Here is a 20,336-nt window from a genome sequence, read left to right on the forward strand (position 1 = left end):
CTACAATGCTCTACTCAAATAGAAAACTTTTGAGTAAACTTGTTCATTTAAGTCCAAGAAGGGTTTCATGATATGTCAACTTATATTTTTTAAAAGAGGTCATATTAAGGTACAGTCTCAGGATGTTTCTTACCATGAAGAAAAAAAAATGCGTTTAAAATAATAGTGGAAGAAAAACTGTTTTCAGTAACTTTTCCCAAATAGTTGCAGATGCACCTGTAAATGGGAGCTTTTCTTTTATAGTGCTAAAATTTCGTCTTCTATAAACAGGATTCTGAACAGTTATGCGTCAAGCACCATGCTGGGCTTCTAAATTTGAAATTACGCTAAAAATGAGAAGGCAGGGGGCCCCTGGGTGGCTCAGTCTGGTGAGCTTCGAACTCTTGATTTCGGCTTAGGTCATGATCTCGGGGTCCCGAGATTGAACCCTCCATGGGGTTCCATGCTGGGCTTCCCTACACCCCGGGTCGCACATGCATGCTTGCTCTCTCTCGGAAAAAAAAAAAAGAGAGAGAGAGAGAGAAGCAAGAAATATATGTTGAGATCTGAAATAGTCGTAATAAATTTGTTGTTTTATGTAGACATTTACATTATCCTTTTTATTATTTTCCTCCTAGGCTGAAAACCTTCTCCTTGATGCTGATATGAATATTAAAATTGCTGACTTTGGTTTTAGTAATGAATTTACAGTCGGGAACAAATTGGACACATTTTGTGGAAGCCCGCCCTACGCTGCCCCTGAGCTTTTCCAAGGAAAGAAGTACGATGGGCCTGAGGTGGACGTGTGGAGCCTCGGTGTCATTCTCTATACACTCGTCAGTGGCTCCTTGCCCTTTGATGGCCAGAATCTGAAGGTATCCATGAAGTCCGCTACTGGTGTTTTACATCCCGGCACGATCATTTCCGTAGTCGGTTCTGAGTGCGTCCTTTGCCTTTTCAAGGAACTGCGGGAGCGCGTCCTGCGAGGGAAGTACCGCATTCCCTTCTACATGTCCACTGACTGTGAAAATCTTCTGAAGAAATTACTGGTGCTGAATCCAATAAAGAGAGGCAGCTTAGAAGTAAGTAATTTTTTGTACTCCAGATTTAAAACTCAACAATTAAAATATTCTAAGAACCGAAGAGCATTTTAAATCAAATTTTTCCCCTGGTTGTTTTTTGGGTTTGGTTTGGGAAGTTGACAAGTCGTGTAATTTGTTTAGAGCTAGGGAAGGTGGCATGATTCGTTCACTGCTCGAAAGTTGTTACAGTTAATTTCTTTAAAGACGGTTATTCCTTCTTTGCCCTGGAATGAAGTATTAAATTAAAACAACATAAAGATAGGAATAAGATTGACTTTTCGTTAGAGGAGGAGGAAAACCTGGCCTTTGTCAGAAATTGCATGCTCCGATACAGGAACCTTGTGTGTAGGTGTATAGGTATTTCGAAGATAAAAAAAAAAAAAAAAAAAAAAGATAACGGAAGTTCTAATCCAGTGAATATTTCATGACCATATCTGAAATTAGAAGCTGATTAAAAATTTTAAAGAGGGGCGCCTGGGGGGCTCAGTGGGTTAAAGCTTCTGCTTTCGGCTCAAGTCATGATCGCAGGGTCATGGGATCGAGCCCCACTCAGGCTCTCTGCTCAGCGGGGAGCCTGCTTCCCCCTCTCTCTCTGCCTGCCTCTCTGCCTACTTGTCATCTCTGTCTGTCAAATAAATAAATAAAATCTTTAAAAAAAAATTTTTTTTAAAGAAACCTCTCAATACCAGTACAGAAAATTTACAGTTTAAGTAGAACATACTGGAAATGGGAATTTCCTTTCTTAATGCACTGTTCCGTTGCCTACCTACATTCCACATGTGAGTCTATTTATAATGGATGCTATTATGCTATTCTAAATGTACCAAGTACGTTATAGCCAAATAACACCAAAGTGTTTAACCTTTTTTCCTTCCGACACTACAATTAAACAACTTATTTTCTACATATTTCATCCAGCTTTTTCTAAGGCTGCTTTAACCAATACTAAGGTTTAACTTCAGAGATGCAGCATATACGGTTCACTAGCATTTTGGTGGTGTTGTTGTTGTTGTTGTTGTTGTTGTTGTTGTTGTCTTCATTTCTTTGCCTTAATGGATGGGGTAGAAAATTCAGAGAACTAACCCCATTTAAACTGTACTTTTTAGAAAATTCAGAGAATTAACCCCATTTAAACTGTACTTTTTAGTGTAGCGATGGGGCTTTCTGGCACAGACTCCATGCTGGGTAGAAGGCAGCCTTATAGTGAGCCATCCCTGTGGACAGAGCTCTTGGGTTCATTTGGGTTTGTAATGTTATTTCCACAAATATATTCCACTAAAAGATATAATATGTTTTGGTGGAAGTTAACGGATGATGACTTCTGTTGGGAAATTATTTTAAATGCTTTATGGTAGTGAATTACATATCAGATACCTTTTACTCACTTATTTGTTTAAATGCAGTTAGTTCATTCCCATAATTTTTGTGGGTTTTTTTTTTTTTCCTTTGGGGGTAAAAGGATATGTTAGTCATGTTTTCATAGTGAGGCCTGTGAAATAGAGAAGGCTTCTTTTGTGTTACAGCTTCTCTAAACTTGTTTTTGACCTTTATTCGTAGGAAGTTATGTGAAACAGTGAAAAAGTTAAAGTCGTTGACTCTCGTATCAATTCTAAAATTTTATGGCAATAGGGTCACCTGACTGGCTCAGTTGGAGGAGTGTGCGACTCTTGATCTTGGGGTCATGAGTTCAAGCCCCACGTTGGGTGTAGAGCTCACTTAATTTAAATTTTTAAAAAAGACTATTTAAAAAATAAAATTTTATGGCAACATAAGTCTTTCTTAATCCTGCTTTATGGCGCACTTTTATCATAGGAACCTAGTTCCCCTGAATATCATTTAATAAAATGTCCATAGTTGAGGCATCAGCACAGCTGAGAAGAACAAAAAGAATATATAAAAATTATTATTATAGATGTTACAAATCTCTTAGTATGTGTAAGTATGTAGTCACTTAAAGATGATTAATTTACAGTAGCCACATATTTAAGTCTTTCATCCTTAGCATTAAAATGCAGAGGATTAAAGTATCAGAATTCTGGGCTGTTTAAAAGCCAAATTATTATATTAAAACATTTGATCACCAGAATCTCAGCTTGATGTATTTGAGTATACTCTAGAACCTTCTGTTCCAGCTTATCAAAAATAAGTTTTCCAGCCACAGAATCGTGAGTCTACAGTGGAAATATTATCATAATATTGCAGATACCACTGTACAAAGGCCGGTCTGCTTCACAGTTCCCAGAAATAACTTTCCAGAGAAACCTGACACTGTTTTTAAAAAAAAGGGAAGAAAGATTTCTTACACCAAACCTTGAGAAACTCCCCTTGAAATAGCAATGATGTCAAAAATTATTTTAGTCTCCTTTTATTTTTCATACCAACTTTAGTAGCAGCTGTACAGGAAGAAAAATCCGTAAGCTCTAAAAAATATCTATTTTCAAAACACCAGTCGTGAGCATGTAAACGTAAATTTTTGTACAGTAGTAATGTTTCATGTCAAGTTGCATTCTTTTTTTCTTTTAACTTCAAAGTTTTGGGTTATGTGCTTTCTACTTTATCATAAACATGATCTGCTTCCGTGCCAGTAGCAGTGTTGTTCCCTTTGGCTTATGTACCCCTGCTTGTTGGACCTTCAGGTTGTTTCCATTGTTTTTTACTAAAGATCATGTGATACACTTTTTTCCCCTTTGGGACATATGCTTAGATATATTCTCCAGAGTGTCATTAGTGCGCCAAGGAATATAAACAGTCTGATGGGTCTTCTGCGTTCATTGCTAAAAATTGTGTGACCTAAGACATTTGAAGGTACCTGTTCTCCACACTTGATTCACTATTCGATATAATAATTTCTGGTATTTGATGCCTGTTTGGTAGTTATGTAGTTTGTCATAATTGCTTTAATTTGTATATATTTCACCAGAGATAATGCCTAGTATTTTTAATGAGCAGGTTAACTTTGCTTTTTTACATATAAGCTCTGTGTCTCTGAACTGCTTGTCTAATGGAGTCTGATTAATCAGCCTTCGAGATCTGTGTCAGTTTTGTACATTTTAACAGGAAATATCTCCTCTGTTAATTCTTCTATTTTTTTAAAATGGAACTTTATGTATTTTGGGGGTGTTAACTTGAGTATCAAGAGTCACTGATGAGAGCAAACACTAGTCTTTCTTCATTATATAATTTGTTAATATTGAAATTCAACTTAAGGAATCTTATGCGGCTATTTATTATCTTACTTACTTTATTATCTTATTTATCTTACTAAACTTCTCATTTAACTCAAATATCTTCCTGTCACTTCTCAAATATGACTACATCCTTTATTAAGGTCTTTCTTGAAGACTTCTATGTTAAGTAACTTATTTATGCCCCATGAAAATAAAATGAATGAAATTAGTTTCTTACTCTACTTGATTGACCTATTGCCATCTCTAGAACTAAGCAGTTGCATACATTTTTTCATTTTGTACACGTGAACGCTGGCAGAGCTTGTTCATTGCACTAATAATGGGAGGGATGCAATCACATATGATTTTTAAAACATTTGTGTTTTATGTTATAAACTAATTTTTTTCCTATTATCTGGAATATTGCTGTGTTTTTTATTAGAAAAAAACTGATAATTTTTTTTCTGCTATCCCTTCTATGTACATCTTCTTTAATTTTTCCAGTCCTTAACCAGAATCGACTATGTTACCTTTCAAAATAATGCAAAATTTGAGTCTAAGGCAAAGCTCCTCCTTATCGCCCTTTCTCTGTATCTGTATCCTCCTCAAAAAAGTATTTATTTGTGCTTTAACACCTTTTCAGCTGCCGCTAAGATGATCTTAAAAATCTTGCTTGTGTCTGCCCAATACAAGAGGCAATAAAGCAAATAATAATCTTTTTTTAATGCAAGATTTCTAAGTACAGATTAAGAAGCTTATGATGAATACAGAGGTTGAAACCGTTTAAGAAAAATTATTTCCATCTGGCTGTCCTAAAGTCCACAAATTTTTAATGTGCACCTACACTTTAGGTAGGGTGTTTATTTCCATTGTTATTTTATTTCTTCATAATTCATCTAAATCAGTTATTTTGATAGAAATTCTCAGCAAGTAGTCCTCTATGTTCATTGGCAGGGGTGGCTAGAGGAAACTCTCTCTTGTTCAGTTTGGAATCTTGTTTGACCTCTTGTTTCTCATTTTGATATTTCTCAGGGGCGCCTGGCTGGCTCAGTCAGTGGAGCATATGACTCTTGATCTCGGGGTTGTGAGTTCAAGCCCCATATTGGGCGTAGGGATTGCTTAAAAAAAAGAAGAGAGCGATCTCAAATGAAATCTAAAATGGGTTAGTTTATTCAGCTGGTTTAGTGCACTTTGCTGGCCTGGTGATTGGTACCCTGCCTGAAACCACACAGCAAGGTTTTCACGAATCCCCTCCCCCCGCCCCTCGCCACCCTGTCACGCAGCACCTCCGTTTCTGGGGGCGTTTTTGCCTTGGCATCAGTGCAAACTCTGGTTCCCACGGAAGAATTTTGTATGGGTGTGAGGTTCACACAACTAAGGCTTCTTCTCCGTGGGTCTCCTCTCGCATACATCTGTATTTTGTCGCTCTCTGTACCTTACCCCTGGAAAAGACCTTCATATTTGGAATTAATAGACTGAATGTCCTTGCATGTTCTTTTAAGCAGATTTCCTTCCCCACCTTTTTCTTGTTTTGAAACCCAACTATTTCTGTGAGACGGACTCTTCTAAAGGGACTCCTGGCCGTCCCCAGTGACGAAGGCAAGAAGCGAGAACAGCAGAACCGTGTCCCTTCTGTCCTCGCTGCCCTGTTGTCTTTCCTTATTGCTGCTGGGATTTTCCCGCTTTCCCTGGATCTGCCTTGCCTCGGATCTAACTTTGCATGAGGGTGAGCGGGGTCAGGGCTCCTGCAGTGTCTCCTCAGATTGTTCTTCTCATGGTGCAATTTCTAAAATGCTGCATATCATCTTTATTAATAAAAAAGAACATTTCTCTATTGCCTTGTCAGATCACACTTGAATGCATCACCTGCAGAGACCGTGTCTCCCACTCTTCCATTGCTTTGGTTCTGAGTCCAAGCTGCTTCGCTGGGTCCTCCTTACATGCCTCTGCCTCGACTCTCACGGGTCCAGATACGGCTGGTATCCCCAGAGTCTCTTCAGATTCGCCCTCCTGACGATTCCTTTCCCGGAAATCCCAGCCCACACTGCAGGTTGCCCTTTTGTTCTTTAGTAAGATCTCCTGCAAACAGCATAGTTTTGAATAGTTAATGCTACTGTGTGTTCAGATTATGTCCGCTCTCATGAGCAAATCTTTTTTCCCCAAATAAAAGACAAGTTGTGTAAGGGTTTGGTCCACATACATATTTTTCCTTGACGTGGACAGATACATAATGGTCATGAAATGAACACCAAATAGCCAGTTTAATTGTGAAACACCAGAAAATTTGGATTATCTTCATTTCGCTTTTAATTGCTTATTGTCCAGCTATCAAATCTCTTATTGCTCTTATATTTCTTAACTTAAATTATGGATCCCGTATTTCTTCTATCAGGCACCTAAGGTAAAATCCTAAGAACCTTCTTGAATTCCAGCCTTTCTTTCCCTCATTCCCAGAACAGATTCTGTCCTCAGGTGCTTCGGATTATACCTCTAGGTTTTCCGTCTTCCATTTCCTGATGCCTAGTGCAGCCCATGGTTGTCTGTCTCCTGGACATTCTAGGGGCTTCCTTAGCCATCTTCATTGCCACGCCCCTCTCAATATTTCCCTGTACCCAGGGCGTCTGTAGCAGCCTTATTTTAAAATACTGCCCAGTTCAAAAGCAACAACAAGCATGTGTGCTGGGAAAGATAGCACAAGGCACAGTCTTTATCCTCAAGGACTCCGACTTCAGTGTGGGGGATACACATGTGCCGTCTCAGTGTCTCCTTCACGAAGAGCTCCCGCTTCGGTACCGTCCCCTCCTCTCTGTGGACACCTTGAGCCCCCAGCCTTTGTCCAGGTATCTTCCATTTTAGACAAAGGCGCCCTTCAACCCCCAGTCCTCGTCTCGGGTCCCTTCTTATTCCTCCCTTACTGGCCTTTTTTTAAGATTTTTAAAATTTGGGGCGCCTGGGTGGCTCAGTGGGTTAAAGTCTCTGCCTTCGGCTCAGGTCATGATCTCAGGGTCCTGGGATCGAGTCCCACATCGGGCTCTCTGCTCAGCGGGGAGCCTGCTTCCCCCCTCTCTCACTGCCTGCCTCTCTGCCTACTTGTGATCTCTATCAAATAAATAAATAAAATTTAAAAAAAAAAAGGTTTTTTTAAATTTATTTATCTGAGAGAAAGAGTATAAACAAGGGGAGGGGCAGAGGGAGAAGCAGGCTCCCCGCCAAGCAGGGAACCCAATGCGGGGTTCAATCCCAGGACCCCAAAGTCCTGACCTGAGCCAAAGGCAGGCGCCTAACCGACTAAGCCACCCTGGCGCCCCACTGGCCTGACTGTTAACGAAGCATCTCAGCTCCAAGTCTGTGAATCATCAGTCTTACACAATACACAGCCCTCACCATAGCACAGACCCTCCCAGTGTCCATCATCCCTCCCATGCCCATCCCCTCCAGCAACCCTCGGTTTGTTTCCTGAGATTAAGAGTCCCTTACAGTTTGTCTCCCTCTCTGGTTTCTGGTTTCGTCTTGTTTCATTTTTCCCTCTCTTCCCCTTAGGATCCTCTGCCTAGTTTCTCAAATTCCACGTAACAGTGAGATCATATGAAAACTATCTTTCTCTGATTGACTTATTGAAGAGATTAGATCTCGAAAGTTCTCATCATGAGGAAAAAAATTGCAACTGAAGTGATGGATGTTAACTGTGGTGATCATTTCATAATATTTGTATATATATGTTTATATATCAAATGATTATGTCATGTACCTTAGACTAATACAAAGTTTATGTCATTCAGATCTCAATAAAAATAGGGGGGAAAGAAGAAAGTTAGTGGTGATCTGTTAAGAGTTACACGTCTGCATAATTTTAAGTATATATGAATTATGTACAAATTTGCATTGAAATGTGTATCATGTAACCCAAACCTTTGGAAAATTCCTCCCATCCAGAACAGCAGCATTCTTACAGATTCCAGTTCTTAGAGGCCTGCCTGCTCTGGAGTTCTGTCTTCTAGTGAATGATTTTAGCTAAATATTATTAAATGAGGGGAAGGTATCCGAGCAAACAACCTCAGAAGGACCTCTATATGGAATTTTATTTTTCTGATTAGTAGAATATTGACAGGTAAAATTTAAAGATGGAGAATATACTTTGCAGGACCCGAACAAAGAATATGAATATATCAACCCCTAAAACATTCCTGAATGAAAACCTAGAATTCAATAGTCATAACATGTTAAAAAAATTTCCAAATTAATACAGAATCATTTCCCCAGAATTACTCTCCACTAGTTGCCTTTTTGTGTGTGTAGTAAAAAAAAAAAAAAAAAAAAAAAAAAAAAAAAAAAGGAATGTATACTCTTTAGAGTTTTAAGAGTGCATTACAGTATTGTCACCTCTGTGTCCATGGTTGGGCAGCAGATCTGTGAATCCTGTTCCCCTCGCAAGAGTGAGACTCTGGACCCCGGAGCAGCTAGCTCCCTGTTGCTCCCTGTTGCTCCCTCTCCCAGCCCCTGGCAAACACCATTCTATTGCCTGTTTCTAGGAGTTTGATTACTTTAGACACCCTCATATGATTGTCTGTCTTTTTGTGGCCAGCTTGTTTCACCGAGAAGTGGCCACAAGTTTCATCCATGATATAGCATGTGGATTGCATTCTTTTTAAGGCTGACTAATATTCCATCATGTGTGGCTGCATTTTCTTTGTGCATTCACCCATCGAGCATTTAGGTTGTCCCACATCTTGGCTGTTGCGCGTAATGGTGCAGTGAACGCGGCTGTTCAAATACTCTTCAGGATCCTGTGTTGATTCTTTTAGATATATACACAGAGACGGAATTACTTGCTCATGTCTATAGTTCTGTTCAATATTTTGAGGGACCCTCATACTGTTTACAGAAGCAGAGACATCATTCGAGCCACCCCAGCAGTGCACAGGGGGTCCGGGTTCTTCACGTGCTCACCCATGCCGATTATTTTCATCTTTTTCGATAGTAGCCATCCTAACAGACAGGACGTGTGATACCTCGTCGTGGTTTTTATTTCCCTGATGATTAGTGATGTTAGCATCTTTTCATGTGCTTTTTGGCCCTTGGTATGTATTCTTTTGGAGAAATATCTATTTAAGTCCTTTGCCCTTTTTTTTAAATCAGGCAGTTTTGTTGTTCCTGAGTTGTAGGATTTTCCGTACATATATATTATTAACCCCTTATCAGATATATGGTTGTGAATATGTTTCCATTCCATTGGATGCCTCCACTAGGTTGCTTTTTAACAACCTGGGACTGACTCTCATTTCACAACCTCACTTAAATGTGACTCTTGTAATTCACATCCGTCCCGGTCTTCATCCTGATTCCTGCTCATCCCCGACTCTAGGCTTCCATTTTGACCATTCTCCCCTTCCATCTTCTCTGAGCTGTCTTTACTGACTAAGCCTCACTTCTTCCACACCCCATGATCTCTGCTTTCCTAATGTCTTAACAAATGGTGATTTTAAAATACAGGTATTTGTATATTTGGCAAAAAGGAACAGTCCCATCTGAATGTAATACTATGAAGGAGAGGTTGAAATCATTAGGTCCTTAGGTTAAATGAGAAGATACTCCTTTTCAAGGAACATGGGCAGCAAGTTATTTGAATGGATACATTCGGTGAGTGTGCAGGATGATAGTTGTACTTGTTGTAAGATATGTAAGTGTGTCCCAAAGTCCTACACCACTTGATGGCCTGCTAATCAATTAGGAAAATAACTTTAGACAGAAGATATCATGGTTCTCATTGAGCAAAGCAATTAATTGCACATTTACTAAAATAGAGCTAAAGTCAATGGTGGAATGTTCTGATTGGCCAAACATAATGTAAAGTTTATTTCCTAGCAAATAATGAAAGATCGGTGGATGAATGTTGGTCATGAGGAAGAAGAGCTAAAGCCATATACTGAGCCTGAACCAGATTTCAATGACACGAAAAGAATAGGTAAGTATTTAAACAGTGTGAGATGTGCTGGCCCTATGCTAGAAGAGACCGGTCGTCTACCAAAATAGGTTTTTAAAATATAAATAGAAAACAATTTTTATTTGAAAAATACTTGCATTGTCATCTTTTCTTTCCATCAACAGACACCAAACATTACAGATTTCAAGTTTATCTGCTTTTATGTTATAATCCAATTCAGTGGTTGACACCAGTGATATAAAAATTAAAATAATGTGGATGAACCTGGTTGTTTTCTTTCAGCCATTCCTAACAGGAGGAATGACTGTTTAAGTATCAGCACGGATCAGACTGTTAAGTAGCTGCAAAACAGAGCATGTATCTTAGCCGGAAATGTGGAGGCCCTGGAGCTGAAAGGGTGAACACTGTGGCTCTCCCTCTCGATTTTCCGGTGTCTCGGCAGGGTGCTTCCTCCCACACCTCGCCGGGCGCTCTGCTTCCAGCCTGTTCCCTGCATTTCTCTCTCCATTACCAAAGCTGTCAGAGACTCACACCTGGGTCATCTCTGCTTTTCCCCTCCGACTGAAGAGCAGAGGTCCCAGGGAAGGCTTGCGATTCTAGAGTGTTTGGAATCCAGTCAGACCAACCGTGGAATTCAAGCCTTCCAAAGAAGAGTCAACCTGCCTTCATATCAGAAAGCAGAAATTGTTAAGAGTTGAGAGAAAACACACTATGCGTGGCTGAGAGTGTGTTAAGAGATAGAAAGAGAAGGGATTTTGTGTCACAGGTGGTGTGTCTGTGGCTGGACTAAGGCAGTCAACTCAGGAATGCATTAGGTGCTGAGTCACAGACCTGCCGTGAGCATGGATCCCATGATACAGATAGTTCCTGCATGAAAAATTATCAATATATAAGATCTAATTATGCAGTATCTGTATATTAATGATCCAGAAGTTTTTACAGTTACATTATACTTTAACATTTCAAAATTTAGTTTTCATATTTTATGTTGGCAAGCTTGCTTATGTGTTAATTTGTTTACAAAAATAAACCCATTTTCAGAAAAATTGCTTTTTTTTTTAATTTCTAGACATCATGGTCACCATGGGTTTCGCTCGAGATGAGATAAATGACGCCTTAATAAATCAGAAATATGATGAAATTATGGCTACTTATATTCTTCTAGGTAGAAAACCACCTGAAGTAAGTTCTTTACCTTTTTAGATTAATGTTAATTATTTCTTGCGACAAGTGACAGCTAAGATAAAACACCTTTATTCTATGTGGTATCTCAGAAATAATATAAAGAGCCTAACAGTCTTACTTTCAGAATTCAAACTCAAGATGCTAAGTTACAAACTGGTCTCATTTCCAAGTACCCGGGGAGATTCTGCTCTGAAAGAGCCGACCACATGCTCTGCTTAGCTCTGAGAGGCTCACACCGTCCCGTCTTTGAGAATGAGCTCCCCTGGAGTTGTGTCCCCAAGCCGCAGTCCTGCCACAGCTAACGTGGTCATTCTGGGTGTGCAGAAAACACAGTGACCAAAACAGAGGGAAGGATGGCGTTTAAGACAAAATAGACGTCTGAGATGATTTTAAAAACATGGGACTAGGAAAAGGCCGTTTGGGGATATTTTGCCTTGTAGAACGTCAAGTGGCTTTGGTACTGGCAGTTGGGAATTCTCAAGGCCAGGAGAGATCTCTAATAAGGAGATAGATTCAGGAAGTAACTGTGTGCAGATGGTGGTTGAACCATAAAAGCAAGTGATCCTTTGGGACAGCAAATATAAAGGTATAAATTGAGAGTCAAGAACAGAGCCGAGCACATGGACAGTTTGTTAACGATTAGACAGCTGTGGGAGGCATTTTATAGAAATGGGCTGAAATTATTTTTAATTAGATAGTAACTGTTAGTGAGGCAGTACATTCAGCTGACATTTATTGGGTCTGTTCTGTCCTGGAAACCACGCTGTGTACTGCACCCAGGAAGAGAAGAAAGTCCGTGCTCTCGGGGAGCCCTGGGTCTGGAGGGGAGCTGCGCAGTCAGCGGTGTGGTACCGGTGCCGCGGCCCTGGCCCAGGGCAGGCACGGTATCTCTGCGGTGTAGAGCAGGACAGGCACCCACCGCGGCGAGATTTAACAGGACGTGTAACCTTTGGAAGTGAGGGTGTGAGAGACCTTCAGGTTTCCAGCACGGGTGACTGGTTTTGTAAGATGTATTTGCCAGGATATGAAAAGAGTGGATTTCCAGGGGAAGATGGGAAGTTCATTCTGTTTGGGATGATTGAACTTGAGATTTCCTGTTGGGTGGAGCTGTTCAGGAGACGTTTGGATACATTGGATACACAGAGCGGGCTTGGAGGGAGTGACCCGAGCAGCATTAATAGGTTTGGGAGCTGTGGTCAGAGGAGCACACCATTCGCGCCAGCAGCTGCTCTGAGGACTCCACTCGAGTTAATGCCTGTCACCCTCTCAGGCCCTACCCGGTGGGCACTGTGGTTCCAGAGGAGGAGGGGGGCTCCGTGGAGGCCCTGATGGTTGGAGAAGTGGTATCATAAGAAGCCAAATCAAGAGAATTTTAAGAAGTGGGAAGTAGTACAAACCATTATTTCTGAAGTCTTTGACCTGTTTCTACTTAGCCTTTAGATTTCACTCCTTAGATCTTTAATTTTCCTATTAATTTAAATATAAAAGAAGCCATAGCATTACAAGTGTACAACCCACCCAGGTGTGAATTAAAATGAACTTTGAATCGTGTGAGTATAAACTAATGAGGCTACTCCAAGTAGTAAGAGCCTGAACTTCGGAGCCGGGTTCCCTGGGTCTGAGTCGCCCCGCCCCCAGCCCAGCACAGCCGCTGACTGCGCAGCTTGGGCGCGGTCCTTAATTTCTCTGTGCTTCAGCTCCCTGGTCCCCGAAATGAGGATAGTGAATAGTACTTAGCTCTGGGGGTCATCGAGAGGCTTAAATGAATTAATATTTCCACCGTGCTTAGAACAAACAGTTCCTGGCACATTACTGTGTGTTATCTATTACCAGTTTCATCATCAAGATTACTTTGCTATTTGCCATGAGTATCTTTACATACGAATTTAGATTTTTCCATTGGGATGCCGGTGATTCTGTGAGAAGTTGCCAGCAACAAACATATTTAATGTTAAGAGGAGAGGGTAGTGTGTCAAAGCCCAATTTACTGTGCTTATCTGAATAGATGTAGTTTTTAATCAGAGCCAACAAACCCAGTTTTGCTCCGTAAATATGGTAGAAAATTGTAGATTTTATCCTAAGTTTGAATCCCAGTTATGCCTGAGTTGGAATCCCAAAAGATGTCCCTTCATTCTCTGAACTGCAGTTTTTCCATCTGTGAAGTTGAGGTTAATAGACACCAGCACCCTTGCCCTGACATACTTAGCAGGGTGCCTGTTACATAATAGCCATTCAGTAATTGGTAGCTCTTATTTGGTGTTTTGACTAAACTAAGGCTCCAAAGCCATCAGTGTGAGATCACAGACGTGCCCGGGCACTCACAGAAGCACACAGCCAGTTCGCTCCCCCACCGGTCACCAGCTTGCAGTTTTGTATCCAGACTTTTTTTTTCCCCCCAGTTCTGATTATTCTTTATGTGGCTTGGAATAGATTCAAACATCAAGCAGGAGTGCATATTATTTGCATAAACATTTTTATTTTTAAATTTTTGTGCAGGGGCACCTGGGTGGCTCAGTCAGTTAAGCATCTGCCTTCAGCTCAGGTCCTGACCCCAGGGTCCTGGGATCGAGTCCCGTGTAGGGCTCCGTGCTCGGCAGAGAGACTGCTTCTCCCTCTGCCTCTGCCACTCCCCACTCCTGCTTGTGCTCTGTCTCTCTCTCTCTCTCTCTCTCTCAAATAAATAAAATCTTTATGCGCTGTCTTCTTCTTGTAGTTTGAAGGTGGTGAATCATTGTCCAGCGGAAGCTTGTGTCCGAGGTCACGGCCCAGCAGTGACCTGAACAACAGCAGCCTTCAGTCCCCAGCTCACCTGAAGGTCCAGCGGAGCATCTCCGCAAACCAGAAGCAGCGGCGTTTCAGCGATCATGGTGGGGGAAAGTCCAATAAGCGAGAAGCCAGACCAGTCCTCCCCAAACTTGTGCTCACCGAGCATTGTGCAGTCACGTCTCTATGTGCTTGCGTCATCCATTATCACAGATCTATATTACTTACTGCACCATTAATACAATCCCCTTTTCAGGGACTGACCTAATTTTTGTAATCAAACAGTTTAATGTTAGTACCAAGTAGAAAATATGCAAATAAAGGTATTTTTAATTTAGAGTTTTTGTTCGTGAGGAGAAACTGTGTCAGTTGATTTTCAGCTAATTATGCTCTTTAATTCTGTTGTAGCTGGTCCATCCATTCCCCCTGCCGTATCATATACCAAAAGGCCTCAGGCTAACAGCGTGGAGAGTGACCAGAAGGAGGAGTGGGATAAAGACCTAGCTCGCAAACTCGGCAGCACCACGGTGGGGTCAAAGAGCGAGATGACTGCGAGCCCTCTGGCGGGGCCGGAAAGGAAAAAGTCTTCAACTGTTCCAAGTGTGAGTAATTCTCCGGGCATCTCGCAGTTTGCTGGAGTTATTTGTTGTCGGATTTTTTTTTTTTTTTTGTACAATCTTTGAAACACGTTTTATCTTTTTCTAAAAACACGTTTCAAAATTTTAAAGTGAGTCATACATTTAAATAACATGCAAAGGAGGCCAAGCTTCTTTAAAATGCACATATTGCATTTTAAGAGCAAAAATATAAAATATGAATTCTTAAAATAACACTTACCTCAAAGTAATATTTAAAAACCTCACTGTGAAATGGTACATTAAACTTTCCTGCCTCATTTTTCCTGTTTGTAACATTTACTTAGAACTACATTGGTGCATTTAATTTTATATTTACAAATAAGCAGTTCAATGAAGGCAGACTCCATGAATGATTAATTTATGAAGTTAGCTCTTAGTATTCACTCAAAACAGCAAATTTGTAGGGGCGCCCAGATGGTTCAGTCAGTTGAGCATCCGACTCTGGATTTCGGCTCAGGTCATGATCTCGGAGTCCTGGGATTGAGCCCCACGTTGGGGTCCCTGCTGAACGGAGAGTCTGCTTACTCTCTCTCCCTGCCTCTGCCCCTTCTCCCACTTGTGTGCATACACTCTATCTCAAAAATAATAAATAAATCTTAAACACAAAAAAACGGCAAACTGTAGAAATTATATAATGGGAGCTAGAAGATAGATTGGAGCCTTCTCTTGTAAAACAGCAGGAAAGAATAAAAAGAAAATACAAAAGAAAAAACTAAGATATACTAAGGATAGAAGTAGAATTGGAAACATCTGGATAATAGGAGTTTAGAAGGGAAAGAGCACACAGTGAAGGGGAAGAAATACTTGAACAAGTAATAACAAGGAAAGATGAAAAAACTTAGAAAGATTCAGAGGGCTGTGGGTAGCTCAGTCAGTTAAGTTTCAAGTCTTGGTTTCAGGTCATTATCATAGGGCCATGAGCTTGAGCCCTGCATCAGGCTCTGTGAGAGAGATTTTTTTCTCTCTCTCTCCCTCTGCTCCACCCACCCCTTGCTCACTCACTCTTTCAAATAAATAAATAAGACTCAGAAAGCCAGAAGAAAAACCTACTCCTGCACCCATTAAAGTGGAACATACACACACCAAAAACAAATCTTCTAGAAGGTTTCCAGGATGAGACAGCAGATGACCTTTAACAGGAACAAAATTAAGACTGACCTCAAATTACTCAACAGTAACATGGATTCAGGGAGATACATGGAACAGTATTTTTTAAGCACTCAAAGAAAATCACATTGAACTCAGAATTTTATATCTAGCCTAACTGTCATTTAAATGTGAAGGTATGATAAGCACACTCTTTGGCGTAAAATACGTCCAGTCTTACTACATAGGGACTCATTTGTTAGCACTGTATGGTTTGAGGAGCGCTGCGCTCTTACAAGAAGAGAAGTGGATCTGGAGAGGTGCCATAAAATATATGGAGTTGAAAACGATCAGATAAGTTATTCAGGTATGTATGTGGTAGCATACGCAAAAAAAAAAGAAAAAAGAATGAAAATTTAGGACCAGTGTTCTGGACACTACCTAGGAAGTAGGGGTGGGGTGGGTGTTAAAGGAAGAAGAGCGTACGCCTTGTTCACAGAAGATGGGAAGAGTGCGGTAAGTTTAAAAACTCAGAGGGGCGCCTGGGTGGCTCAGTGGGTTAAGCCTCTGCCTTCGGCTCAGGTCATGATCCCAGGGGCCTGGGATCGAGTCCCGCATGGGGCTCTCTGCTCAGCAGGGAGCCTGCTTCTCCTCAACTCTCTCTCTGTCTGTCTCTCTGCCTATTTGTGATCTCTCTCTCTGTCAAATAAATAAATAAAATTAAAAAAAAGAAAAAAAGAAAAAAAAGACTCACTAGCGCTAAGCACACATGAGTTCAGGGACTTAAGGGCAAACAACATAAGAATAAAAATAGAATCTATAACTTTTAAACTAACAGAAGAAAAAAATTTGATTGAGCCTATGGAAAGTAGGAAAAGAAAAGGAAAAAAAAAACCAGAAAGCCTAACACAACCTTAGTTGCAACTGAGTTCAACTCCCAAGCACCCACTGTTTTATGTAGTTCATTGAAACCATATCTTTTTTAAAAATATGGGATTTGATTATCGCCTCCTAGACTCTGAAATGGGTGTGCATACCCATTTTCAGAACTGGTAAAGACAACCCCCTCTACCTGCCAACTTCACAGAGTCTGAGACATCACTTAGAAAAGTAATTTTCCTAGGCAGGCCATCATTTTCCTTTATCTAAACATTAGCCAGAGGACAGTTTCTGGGGCATCATTACCCCACCATGCAGAAAGAAAGAATTTGGTCCCCTGTTTGGTGCCACTTGCTATAGCAAGCTGTCCTTCATCTCAGGCTGGTCTTAGTTTCCCAGGGACGTACTCAGCTGCCTCTTTCTACCCCTCTTTTTATGTGCTGCTCTTGTCTGAAGGTCGCCCCCATTATGAAAATGCCATTTTTGCAGATCGTTTCAAGCCCCATCTCCTGGGTCGAGCCTTCTGTGACTGAAAGCTCCAGATCTCATCAGTGTTTCTGATTGTTGTAGCACATCCCTTAGCCCTTCGTTGTACGCAGTCTTGTATCATTCCCTGTTGCTTCCCCATGTAAACCTTATCTCCCCTTACTTATAATCTCGCGTTGTATGTGGACATGGTAGCTTCCTCAGAACCAGTAGTGCTGAGGCACTTAGTGGCTGTTCCCAACATATTTATGAACTTAAAGAAGTATGAAAACTAAGACCTTGGTTTAAATTCCAGTTAATTATGCCACTCGTAGTTATCATCTTTAAGAAATAAAAATATAAGCCTGGAGATTCTGGTAGAGAAATTTTGTTCTGAGCCACTTAGTACGAAATTTATCTTAATTTGCTGTGTTAATTTTGACAATATGAGAAACCAAAATAATATATCTTGTTTAATTTTAACAGTTTAGAAGCATCTCAGGTAAAAATTAATAGTTTACCCTTTCCCATCCCTTACCTTCTAGTCTCACCTTCCGATATAACTAGTGTTGTCGTTTGGGATGAATTCCTTCATAGAATCTCCTTTTTAAAGAAAACATAAATGAATATATATGTACATACAGGATTTATTTTTTCGTAAAATGAGATCATACCCTGTTACATTTTAATTTTTCTCACAAATAATATTACCAGGTCCTTTTACATCAGAACACTTAGATCTCCTCTTAAGACCAGCGCCTTATTTCCTCTGTATTAATAGCCGTGCTATCATAATTTTTCAGCTATTTGTGGAATATTCAGAGTTTTCAGTTTTTCAGGAAGTTTGTTCTCGTACACTTAGGTTATTATTGCATTTCTGTTATATACATTCTCAGAATCTGGTTTCTGGGTGACACGTTTATCTCAGGTGGCTCACCCCCCTCCTCAGTCCGTGTGGCCCATGGTCCCCTGGAGTGTGTAAGCCTCCACCCTCGCTCCCATGCCCTCTCCAGAGCCACGGCACTAACTTGTGCTAATGGACGCTCCTGGCTCTGTGTGTATCCTTGGAATCGGCTCATTTAAATTTTTAATAAATACTGCCAAGGTAATTTTAATGGTTGGAATAATCAGAGAGTCATTATATCTCCACAAGCTTTATCAACAACTGGATATTATTGATCTTTAAAAGTCTTTGCCTGAGGGGCAAAAAAACAAAAAAGTATACCCTTTTGTTTTTAATTTGCATTTCCCAGACTACGGGTGACATTGATGGCGCGGCCTGCAGAGTGTAAAATGTTTGTCATCTGACTCCTCACAGAAAAAGTTTGCTGACCCCAAAGTACAAAAGCCAAATACACAGCTTTAATCTCTTTTCTTTGAGGTAATGTCTAAAAGAAAGGAACTTGAGCATTTATAATCCAGGCTCTGTCGTATTATAAAATATTAATTAAAAAAAAAACATTTTACCAGTGACTCTATTATTTGTCTATAAATGGAGTATAATAGAAAATATGTAATCCACTCTAATGGGATGATGTGGGTTTTCACTTTTTTTTCCACGCAACACGTGGTACTCATCACAGGTGCCCCCCTTAATCCCCATCACCTATCTAACCCATCCCCCTACCCACCTCCCGTCTGATGGCTTTTTACTTTCTGATGGAAAAGAGGGATAGAGAAGTTAGTAGATGATATAGTTCAACAGTGCATTTAATGTTTATAAAATCAGGAACCTTTTTCAATCAATGGTAAAAGCTCTTATTTCTAAGTATGATTCTGTTGACAGTATGACTTAACAGTAGTCTACCGTGTGACTTAAGGGTGATGACGACAGTTGGGGGGGAGTTCTGAGGTAAGTAGTTACTAGATGTAGTCGTTGCTTGGTGAAATTTGTTGGTGATCATCTCTTCTATTGTTCTCACCCACAACATTACAGACTCTAAATGATGGGAGTGTTTCTGTTTGTGCGAGACCTTAGGGGTCTTTCCACAGTAATACGCAGGAAGAACAAACTTAGTATTTTTGCCTTCGAGAAATTCCCATCCAGAAATCTTGCATGTAGGAGTCGATGGTAAGCTCTTCGCTAACCTAGAAACTCGGAGGCCAGATGTTGAGTTTTGAAGTTGCAAATATATTACGTTATTCCTTCATCAAAAAGACGATAAAACTTGTAAATTTGTTTTTCAATATTATTTATCACATATGTAAATAAGAAAAACTACAAGATTTTGCATCCTGTAAAAAATACTATCAATCCCCTTCTTTAAAAAAAAAAACAAAGGGAAGGAGATACTTCTTTCTGGGAGACTTAGGCTGAGAGTGCCATAATTATAGTATAAAACATTTTCCTAATAATCATAGTATAATTATATAAAATCACGTTAGTATGAAATGGGCTCAGAGAAGTTGTCTACACAGGCCTGGTTTCTTGGGAAAATCAGAAAAATGTGTATATCCACTTTAGGACAGTTTCCAAGCCAAGAGTTTAGGGGTCTGCGAGGATGGTTTTAGATCTAGTCCCTAGATCCTAAACAGAGCCTCACTGAAGGCCACTTCTAAAAGTTAATTTTATAGATGCACGTCTGTCACATGGGGTCAGCGAGACTGTGCTCTGCAACTTTTACATGATCCTAGGCCCTGTTTCCCGGGGGCGGGGGTGCTCCATCTGAGTGTCGCTGGCAGCCAAGGGACAATGGAAGGGAGGTGGTGCGGGAGAACGGCGAACCCGGAAGGCAGTCTTGAAAGAGAAACTGGTCACCTATCGCACTTTGAGAAGCAAAGTAGTGTTACTGCAAGTGACCAGAAGGAATTGACCAGGAATTTGTTCATGGTTAGGTTACTCAGATGGCAGTTTAGCCAAAACAATGAAATTATCTAAAATAAGTTTAAGAACTTGCCACAAGCTAGTTTCATAATGGATCTCTCCAGAATAAACTGGCTTCTTTGCCTTCATTTAACGTGGACAGTCTAAAAAATGTTCTTAATGATCTTACTCTCTTCTGCTACCACACTTTTAAAGCTTTTGTGTTTTTTTTAAGATTTTATTTATTTATTTGACAGAGATCACAAGTAGACAGAGAGGCAGGCAGAGAGAGAGGAGGGAAGCAGGCTCCCCACCAAGCAGAGAGCCCAACGAGGGGCTCAATCCCAG

General features: G+C 40.5%; 1 protein-coding gene across 4 annotated transcripts in view; it reads left to right on the forward strand.

Moving 5' to 3' along the window:
- MARK1 (microtubule affinity regulating kinase 1) overlaps positions 1-20,336 on the forward strand; it is a 116,519-nt gene that overhangs the window by 80,603 nt on the left and 15,580 nt on the right. For all 4 annotated transcript variants that reach the window (XM_082703032.1, XM_082703033.1, XM_082703034.1 and 1 more), the window contains exons 8-13: positions 618-854; positions 942-1,061; positions 10,091-10,190; positions 11,239-11,351; positions 14,068-14,221; positions 14,526-14,719. In XM_082703032.1, the coding sequence (XP_082559158.1) occupies positions 618-854; positions 942-1,061; positions 10,091-10,190; positions 11,239-11,351; positions 14,068-14,221; positions 14,526-14,719 (918 nt within the window). The remainder of the gene's footprint in view (positions 1-617; positions 855-941; positions 1,062-10,090; positions 10,191-11,238; positions 11,352-14,067; positions 14,222-14,525; positions 14,720-20,336) is intronic.

Source organism: Mustela nivalis, assembly GCF_964662115.1.
Source record: "Mustela nivalis genome assembly, chromosome: 16".
NCBI classification, from domain to species: Eukaryota; Metazoa; Chordata; class Mammalia; order Carnivora; family Mustelidae; genus Mustela; species Mustela nivalis.